Raw genomic sequence first — 14,341 nt, 5'->3', positions numbered from 1 at the left:
GATTGAAGAGACACTGAGTGCCCATTATGTGTCAGGCAGTATTGTCGGCACTGGCGATATCGCAGTAAATGCATCAGGCAGAATTCCAGTTTAGATGGAGATATGCAAGACTGTTCTTTTCCTTCAAGAAGCTTCTTATCAAGGGAGGAGAATTGAAAACAAGTTAATAATTGCAGCATTGAGTGCTACTGGCAGTATGTTTGTGTAAACTTGGAAGAAAAGATGTTAATTAACTCTTCCTCCTGTTTAGAGTTAAGGGAGGCTTGACTGAGCCGTGAAAGGCGAAGGTCTTTGCCAGAGAGAACAGCATTCTAGGCAGAGGGCAAAGGTGTGAACAAAGGTGCCTGGGTCTGACCTGTTTGCCTTCCAGTCCATTTTTCAGTGTTTTCAGGGAAATTGTTTAAACGGGCATTTCTGCCATTTTCTATTGCCCTTATAAGAAAGGAAGCTATTGAGCTTATGAGGGTGCACCCTCTTACCTTTCACTCTTCACTTATATTCTGTGCTCTGTATATTCTTTACATTTGAAATAGTTCAGATTCTTGAACTGGTCAGGAATTTTCTTTTACTCCTGTAAGTACCCTGAGGATAAGGAATGTTTTGTCTTATTCACCCTTGTTGTCATGGTGCCCACTACATACCAGACAATAGTAAATGTCTGAATGAATGAAAGCCTGAATCCATGGACTCCAAATAATTGCATCATCCATAAAAGACCAGGCGGATAGATTTACTTTGTTTTTTCTACATTCACCTCTTGCTTTCCTGGGCAACCTCAGTCACTTCCTGAGTCTGCTTCCACTCTTGCCCCTCTCATCTGTTCTCCTTCAGGTAGCTAGAGCAGTGGTGGCGAACCTTTTAGCTTGGTGTGTCAGCATTTTGAAAAACCCTAACTTAACTCTGGTGCCGTGTCACATATAGAAATTTTTTTGATCTTTGCAACCATAGTAAAACGAAGATTTATATTTTTGATATTTATTTTATATATTTAAATGCCATTTAATAAAGAAAAATCAACCAAAAAAATGAGTGTGCAAGTCACCTCTGACACGTGTGTCATAGGTTCACCATCACTGAGCTAGAGCAACCTTTTACAAAGTAAATTGGGTCACCATTCTCTTAAAGCCCAGTAGGGGCTGGATGTGGTCCTCAGTGAGACATACAAATACTTAATTAAAGAGTCTAAAAAGCCCTTCATGACCGAGCATCTGCTAGCCCCTCCGGCTTCCTCTTTCCCCAGTCCACATACCCATTCATAGAGCCATAGCATGGATTTCATTGTCTCTTTCCTCGGGACCTCTTTGCATTCCCTCCTTTTCCCAGAACATCTGTCCTACCATCCTGACCATATTGCCTGGCTAGCTCCTCCGCATCTCTCTCTCAGTGCATGCCTTCCTCAGGGAGGTAATCCCAGCCACCAGACTTGATTAGGTTCTTCTGATAGACGTCTTCCCACCACCTGTGATTTTTATAACAGTCATCATCCTTGGAGTTATTGGATGTTTATATTCTCCAAAGGAGTAGAGACTTCATGGTGACAAGGACCAAGTCCTGGACCAGCATTTAGCACAGTGTCTGGCATCAGCACACACTGTGAACACCGTTGCCTAAGAGAAGCCATCTACATCCTCCTACTGCTTGCTAAGTCTGTTAAAGATCTATACATAGAAAAGCCTAAGTGACCGTTACGACCAAATGACCGAATGACTGGTCGCTATGATGCGCACTGACCACCAGGGGCAAACGCTCAATGCAGGAGCCCCCTGGTGGTCAGTGTGCTCCCACAGCCAACCAACCGTAGCCCCTCCCCCTGGCCAGCCAATCTCCTGTGGTCCCTCCCCCCTCAGCCAGCTTCCCCCGGTCCCTGCCCAGGCCAACCAACCTCCTGGGGTCTCTCCCCCAGCTGGCCTGGCCCTGATGGTCCCCGAATGGGGGTGGGGCCGGCTGGTGAACCTCCCTTGGTCCCTACCACTTGCCCACCCTGCTGGGCTGGCCGGGCTGAGAGATCCTACCTATGCACGAATTCGTGCACTGGGCCTCTAGTAGGTGATAATTACTCTAAGGCAAAAAGCGTTTTAAGAATTTTGAGAAAAAAACTTTAACAGTTATAACTCCTATATAGTGATTGTTTACTTATTTAGTTTAACTGTTCAACTGTAGATGTAGATACAATGTAGCTACTGTAAAATTAGGTGAAAACCAGCAATATCTGTTTTATAGAGTAAAATGACAGGGGCAGTTGGGTGTGATTATTAGCACATTGTTTGCGGGTAGTTTTTATCGCACGCTAACAGGTGGCGTGGGCCATTTTTGCTAATTTTTTGCGCAAATGGCAACGTTCAGTAAAATTACGATAACTTTAGTTTACATATTTATACGTTACCCGCATTCTACCGCTAGTCTATAAAAAACGTATTAATATGTGTTCCGCGCTCTACTACACTGGTAGAACGTATAAATATGTAAAACGTATAAATACGTTTCCCGCATACAATGTGTTATTTATAAATAATATTTAGCACCATTCATTGTGATCATAAAATCATTATTCTACATAGTGCTTTTTAAATATATATATATTTTTATTGATTTCACAGAGGAAGGGAGAGGGAGAGAAAGAAACATCAATGATGAGAGAGAGTCATTGATTGGCTGTTTCCTGCACACTCCCCTACTGGAGATTGAGCCTGAAACCTGGGTATGTGCCCTTGACTGGAATGGAACTCAGGACCCTTCAGTCCACAGGTGGACACTCTGTCCACTGAGCCAAACCAGCTAGGGCTACCCATTGCTTTTTGAGGTAGATCTCTTTTGTAATTTGTGCACTTAGAAATAATCCAAGGAAGTTGGTGATTAGCTCAAAACAATGGCTGAAAAAGGGGGTCAGGGTCAGAATTTAAGTCATTCAATAGTTTCATTTTAGTGTTTGTCTTAATGTAAATCTGTTGATAATGTTTTTGCTATTGTGGTTGCTTCCTTTTTGTTTCTTAAATTCCCTTTCCACTGTCTTGGTAGCATTTATTGGAAAGTGATAGAGTAATAATGAACGGTTTAAAAATATACAAGTTAGCATCAATCACTAGGGGGAATAGAGTGAATCGTTCCCCAATGTATGGGGTGTAACGAGAGGGTTAAGAGTAGGATACATGCAGTGCCAGGTTTGTACTTCCTGAACAGTGGTATTGCCAAACCCATGTACAGTGCTGTGCACTTATTGTTTTATCTCTGTTATAATCTTCAAAGTAGGTAATACTATCCCCATTTTTCCAATGAAAAAACTCAGGTTCAGATAGTTTAAGAAATTTGCCTAAGCTCATCCAACTGGTAAGAAGTAGAGTTAGTATTTAAACCCGTGTCACTGACTGAAATTCATGGACTCCATCAGTCTCCTCATCTTTTTTAAAGTTCAAGGAATTAAAAAATCTGACCTTTGTTCTGAAAACAGCAGCTTCTTAAGCTTGATTTTTAAAAAAATGTTGTTTTGAGGTGCTTGTTCAGTGATCATTGATATGATCATAGACTGTACACCAGGATCCACGGGAACCAGGAATTAGAAAACCTAGTATTTTCTGCAGAGCTTCAGTCTAGCTGGAAAACAAAAGAGATGCCTCTGAAACAATTGGAAACCCTTGCAGAGCAGTGTGTAACCCGAAGCAAGATAAACAAGCAGCACAGATTTTTAAGTGCTAAGAAATCAGAACAGGAGTGGTCAGGTTAGGGCTCATCAGGGAATGAATGGCACAGGGAGCAACTGGAAATGCTGTAGTTTCCTCCATAAACATTTGGGTTGTGAACATAAGGGAACAGGAGGCTGAGAAAAAAAGAGATTAATTGATCAATATTCTATAAACTTCTTTTTTAGAAGAGAATAGTAAAGTTGTTGAAGAATTAATAGAAGAAAACAATGACATGAAGAGTAAATTGGAAGAACTGAGAACACTTTGTAACTTACCACCAAGGTATACTTTTACTATTTTAAAGAAATTGCTTATTTCTAAGTATCTTTAAACTATATCAATTGTGTCGATAATATACCAGGAAAATCAATAATTGTCATTGTTATATAGCCCTATGCCATGTAACAACATTTTGCTTAATGATGGACTTCATATATGACAGTAGTCCTATCCTATCTAATAAAAGAGTAATATGCAAATTAACCATCACTCTCTCACTCTGCCAGTCCGTCACAAAGATGGCGGCGGCCACAGAGCTGGAGTGAGCAGGAGGCTTAAGTTGCCCCCAGCAATGGAGGAAGCCAAGCTTCCAGCCTGCCCTGGCCAGCCCTGAGCTCCGCTCAAGGCTACAAAATTTCAATTATAGAAGATAAATAAATCCCACATACCTGCTTTCAGCCACTGTGGCCTCTGCTCAAGGAGGGGCTGGGAACATGGGTTGCCAGGGGCAACCCAGGCTTTGAGCGGGACCAAGGCTACAAAGTTTCAATGATAGAAGTTAAATAAATCCCAGATACCTGCTTCCAGCCCGCGGCCGTGGCCAGCCTGAACACGGCCATAAGCCCCTCACCCAGGCTGGTCAGGCACCCCAGTAGGGCCCCCAAACCCTGAAGGGGCTGTGGCCAGCCTGCAAACAGCCATCAGCCCCTCACCCAGACTGGCTAGGCACCCCAACGGGACCCCTACCCTGAAGGGGGTATGGCCAGCCTGAAAACAGCCCTCAGCCCCTCACCCAGGCTGGCCACACCCCCATGGGGTGAGGGTCCCCACTGGGGGGCTTGACCAGCCTGAAAATAGCCATCAGCTCCTCACCCAGGCTGAGCAGGCACCCTAGCGGGACCCCCACCCTGATCTGGGACACCCTTCAGAGCAAACCAGTCGGCCCCCACCCATGCACCAGGCCTCTATCCTATATAACAGTGGTTGTCAGCCTGTGGGTCGCAACCCCTTTGGTGGTCGAATGACCCTTTCACAGGGGTCACCTAAGACCATCCTGCATATCAGATATTTACATTATGATTCATAATAGTAGCAACATTATAGTTATGAAGTAGCAACGAAAATAATTTTATGGTTGGGTCACAGCATGAGGAACTGTATTTAAAGGGCCAGAAGGTTGAGAACCACTGCTATATAATAAAAGGGTAATATGCAAATTGACCCTAACAGCAGAACAACTGGGAATGACTGGTCACTATGACACACACTGACCACCAGGGGGCAGACGCTCAATGCAGGAGATGCCCCCTAGTGGTCAGTGCGCTCCCACAGAGGGAGCTCTGCTCAGCCACAAGCCAGGCTGACGGCTGCCAGTACAGCGGTGGTGGTGGGAGCCTCTCTTGCCTCCTCAGCAGCACTAAGGATGTCCGACTGCAGCTTAGGCCTGCTCCCCACTGGCAAGTGGACATCCCCCGAGGGCTGCCGGGCTGCCAGAGGGATGTCTGACTGCCAGCTTAGGCCCGTTACCCCCGGGGAGTGGGCCTACGCCAGCAGGTGGACATCTCCCGAGGGGTCCCGGACTGTGAGAGGGCACAGACCAGGCTGAGGGATCCCCCAAGTGCACAAATTTTTGTGCACCAGGCCTCTAGTCTATACTAATAATAGAGGAATATGCAAATTGTCTGAGATGCTCTCACAGTAACAGTAATGACTGAACAGAACAGCAGGCTGCGTGGGGCTACAAGGCCAGCAGGGGGTTTAATGAGGGATGACCAAATGACTGAACAGCAGGCTGTGTGGGGCAACCAAGCTGGGCGGGGGGGAGGGGGGGGCAGTAAGGAGCGACCAGGCCGGTAGTGGAGGGGGTAGTTAGCGGTGACCAGGCTGTTGGGGGGGGGGGCAGTTGGGTGACCAGGCCAGCAGGGGGAGCAGTTAGGGGCGATCAGGCCAGCAGGCAGAGGCAATTAGGGGTGATCAGGCTGCCAGGGGGGGCAGTTAGGGGCAATCAGGTAGGCAGGCAGGTGAGCAGTTAGGAGCCAGCAGTACCAGATTGTGAGAGGGATGTCTGACTGCTGGGGATCGGGCCTAAACCAGCAGTCAGACATCCCCTGAGGGGTCCCGGATTGGAGAGGGTGCAGGCTGGGCTGAGGGGACCCTCCCCACCATGCATGAATTTTGTGCACCGGGCCTCTAGTTAGATTATAATGGAGCTGAAAAATTCCTCTTCCTAGTGACCTCATAGCTGTTGAAATGCAACACTTTATTCACGTGTTTGTGGAGATGCTGGTGTAAACAAACCTGCTGAGTCATACAAACATATAATACATAAAATTATGTACAGTGCATAATACTTGGTAATGGTAATAACTATGTTACTGGTTTACGTTTATTATGTTTCTCGGTTGCATCATTATTTCTTGTGCTTGATTTAATCTCATGCTGCTCCGTACAGTGACAGGTGTACAGGCTTGGAGCCTAGGAGCAACAGGCTGACTATAGGCTAGGTTTGTAGTAGGCTCTCCATCCAGGTTTGCGGAAGGCCACTCTGTGATGCTTGCACAATGATAACTGCCTACTGACACATTTTCCAGAACACGCCCTGGTCATTACGTGGTGCAGAACTGTGTGGCACAAAGCATAAAAGAGAGGAAAATCTTCCCAAATCCTATCCCTAGGATACCCTCTCTTAACCTATTGTTTTATATCATTTAGGCTCTTTCGTATACACATACCATGTGTACATGTTTTAAAAGTTGAGAACACTGTAAAAGCTATTTTGTAATCTTTATTAACATTTCCCCACCTCATTATATACTACTCTATAATATGCTGCATTGATTTTCACCATGTGGATTTACCACGACTTACTTAAGTAACCATAACATTTCAGTTGTTTTCATTTTTCTCCTATTTTAACTAACTATATAATAAAGATTCTCCTGTGTGAACTTTTAAGCACGTTCCAGTTTATCTTATTGGAATTTATAGATAGAAGTTTTCCACTTACAACCTGCGCTGTTTCTGTTTAGGTCATTGTCAGAAGGGGCCATTGAACAGGCTTGCCTGCCGTGCAGTCAGGGGGCCATGGAAGAGCTTCGTGAGCAGTATATTAGAGCAGTGAAAAAAATCAAGCGTAAGTCCCCTGAGAGAGTCCTACGATTTTCAATTGGTTTGGGCCTTTTTGTTACTGACAAAAGTAATTTTTGGGAATTTTTCAAGCTACTTTGTCCTAGACTCTTACCAGCTTGCATAAGAGAACATTGATACCTTTCTTTTTTTTTTTTTTTTAAAAAAAAATATATATTTTATTGATTTTTTACAGAGAGGAAGAGAGAGGGCTAGAGAGTTAGAAACATTGATGAGAGAAAAACATCGATCAGCTGCCTCCTGCACACTCCCCACTGGGGATGTGCCTGCAACCAAGGTACATGCCCTTGACCGGAATCAAACCTGGGACCCTTGAGTCCGCAGGCTGACACTCTATCCACTGAGCCAAACCGGTTAGGGCAGTACCTTTCTTAATTAAACAGTAATGGATCATTTTGCCCGAATAATTTCTTTTGGAAGTGACATAGAGGATAGAGTTGTTTTATATTGTTGATTATTCTGTTTCTTTTTTGGACACTGATATTAAACTAAAAATGTTACAATCTTATAATTTAACTGGTAGCAACGAAACTGTCACCTGAGTGTTAAATTACTTTTTACTACCATCAACTTTTAAGGACCAGGGAAAATGGATCTAGTTAGGAGTCGTTCTCTGGTTTCTCATTATTTTGACAATGGACTAAGTTGTAGATGTATTTGTTTGTCAAGTCCTTTACAGTCCTAGGTGGTGCAGCACCCCCCGCAGAGCGTTTCTTCAGTTATGTTTTCCTAGTAGCACGGATACCTCCTGGTTTTTAATTACAATAAATATTGCATAGAATGTGTGTGTCCCAGAACAATAGCCAACACTTATATAGAAGAAATGTATATTTACGTCCTAATATTGCATTCATTTTTAACAAAGGAGTGGAGCAGGTTTCAAGTTCCGAATATAATTGGTAGATCGAAGAGCCCATTTAGTATCAGTTTAAGAGGATTTGCTTCTCAGTTGCCGCTTATATTAATAGAGGCTCTATTACTACAAACAAGGCGATTTTTGTTACCAGTCATATTAATGGGGAAGTGACGTTTTAAGTATTTTTCTCACCCTAATATAACGTGTGTGTGCGTGTTTACATTTTAGAAGTTGGTTGGAAATTTTGTGTTGACATGTACTTTGTTTTCATTTTTTCCACTTCAGGTAGTGAAAAGTAGTCTATTAGTATTTTTGCAGAGAACATGTGATTTTTAGGACAAGCTTACTGTCCTCTGTGAATTGGAATCCTTAATATAACAGGGGTGTTGATATTCTAGATGGAGGATGCAGGCCTGGGCTTGGTAACAAAAGTCAACCTTAGCTAAAGGTACTCCCAATCAAAGCATGTCGAGTTACAGATAAAAAGAGATTTCGAAAGCTTGTGGACTATTTTAAATGTGAATTCAGAAGGCAACGAGAGTCCCATTCCTTTCCCTGCAGTAGCACTGTGCACCTCTCTCTCATGATGGTGAGATTCCATGTTGTTGGATGCTCACTGGTGCTGAAAGGATTGAATACATGATGAAACACGGATTTTCAGAGCACAAGGAAACAGGAGACTCTGCGTCTCTTCAGCTCCTTTTGCCTCCTTCTGTGTCTGCTATCTCCTCCTTTCTGGCTCCCCTTTCCTGTATATTTCTCTTTTTCTCTTTTAATCAGACCTAATAGACAAGTAAAAAGCATACAGGGTGGGGCAAAAGTAGGTTTACAGTTGTATGTGAAACTTTATCCTTGTGCCATTATTTCTGAATTATTGTATTTTCCATATGAACAACTGTAAGCCTACTTTTGCCCCACCCTGTGTTTATGCTTTTTCTTATCTCAATGTTTTAGAAGAGGACAGAATCTCCCTGGGGAATGTGCTCTGTGTCCTTACCATATGTGGCTGTCATCATTCTGGGAAGACTTTTAGATTCCTTTGCCTTTGAGTCTACCAAAATAGTGATCGGAAATATTCCCTTTTAATGACTGTGGAAAAGTGCAGTGTCTAAATTATACCTGTAATCAGTTCATCTCTTAGAAAATTGGTCTGAAGTCTGCTTCTCTTGTTTTTAAAGAACTGGTAACAAACGTGCCTCTGTGGGGATTTCTCTGCACCCCAACCCCTCACCCCACCCCCTTGCCCGCAGGTGACATGCTGCGGTACATTCGGGAGAGTAAGGAGAGAGCTGCGGAAATGGTCAAGGCAGAGGTGTTGCGAGAACGTCAAGAAACCATCCGTAAGATGCGCACGTACTATTTGACCTGCCTCCAACAGATCTTGCAGGATAATGGGAAACAGGAGGGGTAAGCTTAAACAAGCATCGTGTCCTTAGAGTACCATGACGCATGTTGTTTTTTAAGCATTTTGCTTAATCACGCTATTAACTGTTTCTACATGACCAGCCATTGGGGTTAAGAGAGGCTCAAAGGCTGTGCTGCCCTAATGTTGGCAGAGCTAATAGGAAAACAAAAGTCCTGGAGTGAAGGAAACTCATTTTTCCCCTTAAACTATATTAATTTAATGTTCTGGAATTCCCACAGAGCTGAGAAAAAGATTATGAATGCTGCTAGCAAACTTGCTACAATGGCAAAGCTGCTGGAAACACCTATTGCAAACAGATCCCAGAGCAAAACCACAGCGTCAGGTATGTCAACATGAGTCACTTGAGGGATTTTCTCTCTCTCTCTCTCTTTTTTTGATACTTAATATTTTTCAAATGAAAAAAAAAAAAAAACCCACAGGAAATGTAGGGAGTGAGAGGTAATTTATTAACCTCTGTGTGTTTTTTACTTAAACTGGAAATGTGCAAAACAATGTTGTTTCCAGCTCAAGTAGGCAGACTCAGCAAACCCATCAGCTTCCTTTTGCTGCTTCCAACCCTAGAAATGGTAGAAAAGATGGTAAACAACAACTATAAAAGAAGAAATTATAACTGGGCTTAGAAAAGTGTGATTGGTGGGCCAGAAACCATGAGAAATCCTGAAAGAAAGACAGTAGAAGATTGAGGAGGGGAGCCTCAGTTCAGAACTGCCAGAGATGACAGCCACAGCAGGAGCAATATCAGAACTGTCCCACAGAAGAAGGTGGTGATGTTGCAGGAGAAGTAAGTCTGGGCCCTCCCACCAGGAAAACTAGTTGGGGTTCTAGAACAGCAGGATCCAGGTGGGGTCACCCTCTTCATTTCTCCTCCTCTCCCTTCCCCAACCACAATACTGGGCTGGGTCAGAGCAACAGGAAGAAGGGCCTGGAAGCAGGGCAGTGCTCTGGGTGGCCAGCCACACCAAGGGGGCGCGGAGTGGGAGCCCACATGCTCAGAGGACCAGCTTTTGTATTTTTTTAATTTAATGTTTTTTATCCTCACCTGCGGATATGTTTATTGATTTGATAGAGAAAGAAAGAGAGAAACATTGATGTGAGAGAGAAACATCGATCAGTTGCCTCCCAAAATGCACTCCTATTGGGGATCAAACCCATGACCTAGGTATGTGCCCTGACTGGGAATCAAATCTGCATCCTTTTGGTGTATGGAACAATGCTCCAACCAACTGAGCCACCTGGCCAGGGCCAGAGTACCAGGTGTTAGGTCTTTCTACCCTGCAGCTCATTTCTTCCCATGCCATTCTCAACTTCTTTAAACCAACAGCAAAACAGCTCATTGAGGACATCTGAAAGGTAAGCATTCAACCAAGAATCATCACATGTTTATAGAAAGCCAGTACCATGAAAAAAGGCACCAAACTCAAAATAAAACAAAACAAAACAAAACAAACAGAACTTATACCTAAGGAAATAGAATTCGTAGAACAAACAGCAGGACCTGAGAATGTTAGAAAAGTATAGTATGCTCAGAAAAATGTAAGAGAATATTGTAGTGGAAATTAACAATATGCTAAGATTTTTATTATTTTCAAGGAGAGGATATAGATACTGGTAATTCTAGCCATTGCTAGAAAAATATAGGTTTAAGTATGTGTATTGAAATTTAAGGATAACCAATAGAGAAATAGAAATAGAGTATGTAACTTTCAAATTGGTAGGGGAAAAACTTGGAAGATGATGTTTTTAATCTAACAAAATCAAGAAAGAGGAAAAATACAACTAGAAAGCATGGGTAAGTAGGAAACAATGATTGGTTGAAATATCAGCATTCACACCAAATGTGAATAGCTTAAACTCACTTATTAAGAGACCACAACTTGCAAACGGTTTTTTAAAAATCCAGACATATGTTACTTCCACAGGAAGAACATTTAAAATTCAAAATAAAAGGATGGAGGGTGACATACCTAGTAAGTGCAGTGCTGATAGTAGAAAAATGCAATATTAGGAAAATTACAGAGTTTTAGCATTAAAAGGGACCAAAGTTCATGATAAAGGACTTACCTCCCAAGAAGCTATGTAAATAGTTTCTTTTTCTAAAAAAAGAAAAGAAAAAAGCTTTAGAATATGTAAAGCAACAGCTGGTGAAAATACATGAAAGCATTGGTAAATTCCACATAGGGGGGCGGGGTGGGATTTGGACTCTGGGAAGCTTCAGGCAGAAATTGTTCAGGAAACTGAGTCTGATATTGGTAAATGTGACTATTTGTGTAAATTTTGGAATGGTAATGTGAACCTTGGGTAGAAAAGGGCAGTCGCATATAATAAGAAAAAGGTTTTTCTGGATTTGGAGCAATAATGTGCAAATAATGTTCCCAGTCGAAGCCCTTTTCATGGACTGTGGGGACCAAGCTGTACTCTTCTGAGGCAGTTGCCTCTGATTCTGTGCTGTGTGGCTACTGTGCCTCTGGTCAGATTTAATGCATTAGCTCCGTGGTCGGCAAACTGCGGCTCTCGAGCCACATGTGGCTCTTTGGCCCCTCGAGTGTGGCTCTTCCTAAGCCTTAGGAGTACCCTAATTAAGTTAATAACAATGTACCTACCTATATAGTTTAAGTTTAAAAAATTTGGCTCTCAAAAGAAATTTCAATCGTTGTACTGTTGATATTTGTCTCTGTTGACTAATGAGTTTGCCGACCGCTGCCTTAGCTGATTAAATGAGAAACTCCAATTAGTTTGTGCTGTGTGTGTGGGCAGAGTGTTGGGCACTGGGGTTCTTCCAGTCAACTCTCTTTATCAGAAACTCCATATCAGAATAGGACTGGAAATGTCACAGTTGGTTCTTAAAATGCTGTAACATCTGTTGCAGAAAATAATAGACCCGGTGGATAGCAATAATACTGTATCAGATTTCAGTAATAAAATTACCTACCTTGTTCTAATGGATATATGTAAAAGAGGATTTTAACATGTTGACATTGATGTATTTCTGAGAGCGATTCAAATAAATATGCCTTCTTTGGGAATACATAAAAATGTAGTTTTTGTCCTTCTCTTTCAATGTTAACTTTCTCCTAGTTTTACGCTCCCCTAATTTTGTGTTCCCTTGTATATTGTAGTACTGCCCCTGACTTCAGAGATAATTGGTGTTGAAAAATCAAAAAGTAATGACGTGGACCAGACTCTACCGGGTCACAGTGAAAGCAAATCAAACAGTATGAAAACTCTCCCCCAAAGTACGTGCGACCAGGTTCCCAAGAGGCGGGCTGCTTGCGACCTTCGGAGGCGGCTGGAGGCGGCGGAGCTTGGGGGCCCAAAGCACGTGAGTCCCAAAGGGTCGCGTGCAGACTTTCAGGGCGGGGATTGCAGTCACAAACATCTGCACGCGTCGCCAGGGGCTGCCTCTCCCGAGTTTGTCCCTTGGGAAGGCGAAGGGGGCTATGGTTTGCACAGGAAGAAAGACCTCCTCGGTGACGCCGGCTCGGGCTCGCGTCTGCAGGCAGCCGAATACCCCTTCCTCGGACCCTTCGGAAGCAAGTCCTCGCCGAGAAATGGCCCCGCTCTTTCCGAATCGGGATCCGCACACATAACTTGTCGGAGTCCTAATGAAAGACTCGGCTTCAAAGTCTACAAGTGTGTTCCACTCACTGAAAGGGAATCGGACGGAAGTGAGGGTCTGGGTGTCGAGGACGCTCCGGTCAAGGACAGCGGGGACCCCGGCGCCTCGCTGGGCTGGCCTTCCAGCAGCACCACCTTGCCCTTCGGCAGCCCCGAGGCGTCCTTTCTCCGCGCAGGGCCGCACGACACCCTGGAGGCGCTCGCCGGTGCTGGTCATTTCAAACAGTTCTTAGCAGCCGGTTGCCTTTCAGAGAAAGAGAAAAATCATAAGAATTCTCCACCGATGCAGTGCCGGGCTGGTCGCACTCCAGACCTGTCTGAAGAAGCCATGTATGCCCAGCCGGGGAAGACCAGCATGACCCCTGGACACCCAGCTCGTCCCGAGGCGGATCTATTGGCGGCAGATTTCAAACAGCTGAGCAGCACAGAGCCCTCTTCAGCGCATCGGCAACCTTCGAGAAGGCCGATGGCCCCACTGTCCAGCCAGCAGGACAGCGGCTTCGACAGCCCCTTTGTCAATCTTGACTAATCGTTGTACAGTATTTAAGAAGAATATATTGGCAAGAAAACTGGAAGGGAAGACTTCATACTGAAAAATGTTTTGAGATGTTTTAATAACATCTATTCTATGAGTAAAGTATTCCCATAAAACTACTTGAGATATTCATGTCGCCTTAATCTCCCAAAGGCCTGATAGTGTCTGTGTAATCTGTTTCCGTGTGGTGTTTACATTTGGTTGCTAAATCCTCTATTTTTTATACTTACAAATTAGCTCTCTGTGCACTGTTAAATTATTTAAATAAACTTGCATATGGTCTATAGAGTTGTTATGAATTATTTTGTAACTCATGATATAGCAATGTTATACTGACATTACGTTTGAAATTCATCCAGAAAAAAAAAATGTAAACTTTGATGATTTGTGTATATGATCAGCCAAATTTAATTTTTTAAATTGGCAATATTTAATGAGGCTATATACTCACTCTACACACACCTTTCCTGGAAGTATCTTCTCAAAATTTTTATTCTTGCTTTCAATTTGTAGAAAAGAGGTTTTGTAAGGATTGCCACAAAATATGTAACGGTGTCCTAGTTGTACTGTTTAGAATAATAGTATACATTTTTTAGTTGGCATTTGCATTATTTCATGTCTCCTGGGACATCCAGAGAAAGACTTTCTTTGTCTCCTTTATGGTTTCATAGTCTTTCTTTTAGTTAAAATACCACTTTTTAAAAAATGGAAACGATAGGCCCTATCATGTAGCAAACAATTTTTAGCTGTTAGATTTTTATGTTCATTTATAGAATAGAAATTGGCTAAGTTATTAATGCTGTGTGCCAAAGGTCATAACTTTAAACCACGCAGAAATGAATGACCACCTGAATACTGTTGTTTTT

At 43.1% G+C, this 14,341-nt stretch overlaps 1 protein-coding gene across 4 annotated transcripts in view; it reads left to right on the top strand.

Moving 5' to 3' along the window:
* The window catches only part of CEP152 (centrosomal protein 152), a 100,512-nt gene extending 86,753 nt beyond the window's left edge, over positions 1 to 13,759 (top strand). For 3 of the 4 annotated variants that reach the window (XM_036300782.1, XM_036300771.1, XM_036300777.1), the window contains 5 exons: positions 3,863 to 3,959; positions 6,926 to 7,029; positions 9,150 to 9,306; positions 9,544 to 9,647; positions 12,442 to 13,759. In XM_036300782.1, coding sequence (XP_036156675.1) covers positions 3,863 to 3,959; positions 6,926 to 7,029; positions 9,150 to 9,306; positions 9,544 to 9,647; positions 12,442 to 13,469 — 1,490 coding nt within the window. In that variant the 3' untranslated portion in view covers positions 13,470 to 13,759. Of the gene's footprint in view, positions 1 to 3,862; positions 3,960 to 6,925; positions 7,030 to 9,149; positions 9,307 to 9,543; positions 9,648 to 9,886; positions 10,107 to 10,646; positions 10,676 to 12,441 lie in introns of all 4 variants that reach the window. The other variant, XR_004966292.1, reaches the window with a different exon arrangement.
* The last annotated feature ends 582 nt before the right edge of the window (positions 13,760 to 14,341 follow it).

The sequence above is a fragment of the Myotis myotis genome, unplaced genomic scaffold, assembly GCF_014108235.1.
Source record: "Myotis myotis isolate mMyoMyo1 unplaced genomic scaffold, mMyoMyo1.p scaffold_m19_p_1, whole genome shotgun sequence".
Lineage (NCBI taxonomy): Eukaryota > Metazoa > Chordata > Mammalia > Chiroptera > Vespertilionidae > Myotis > Myotis myotis.
The sequence above is the reverse complement of the archived record's forward strand: the minus strand, read 5'-3'. Positions and strand labels throughout refer to the sequence as shown.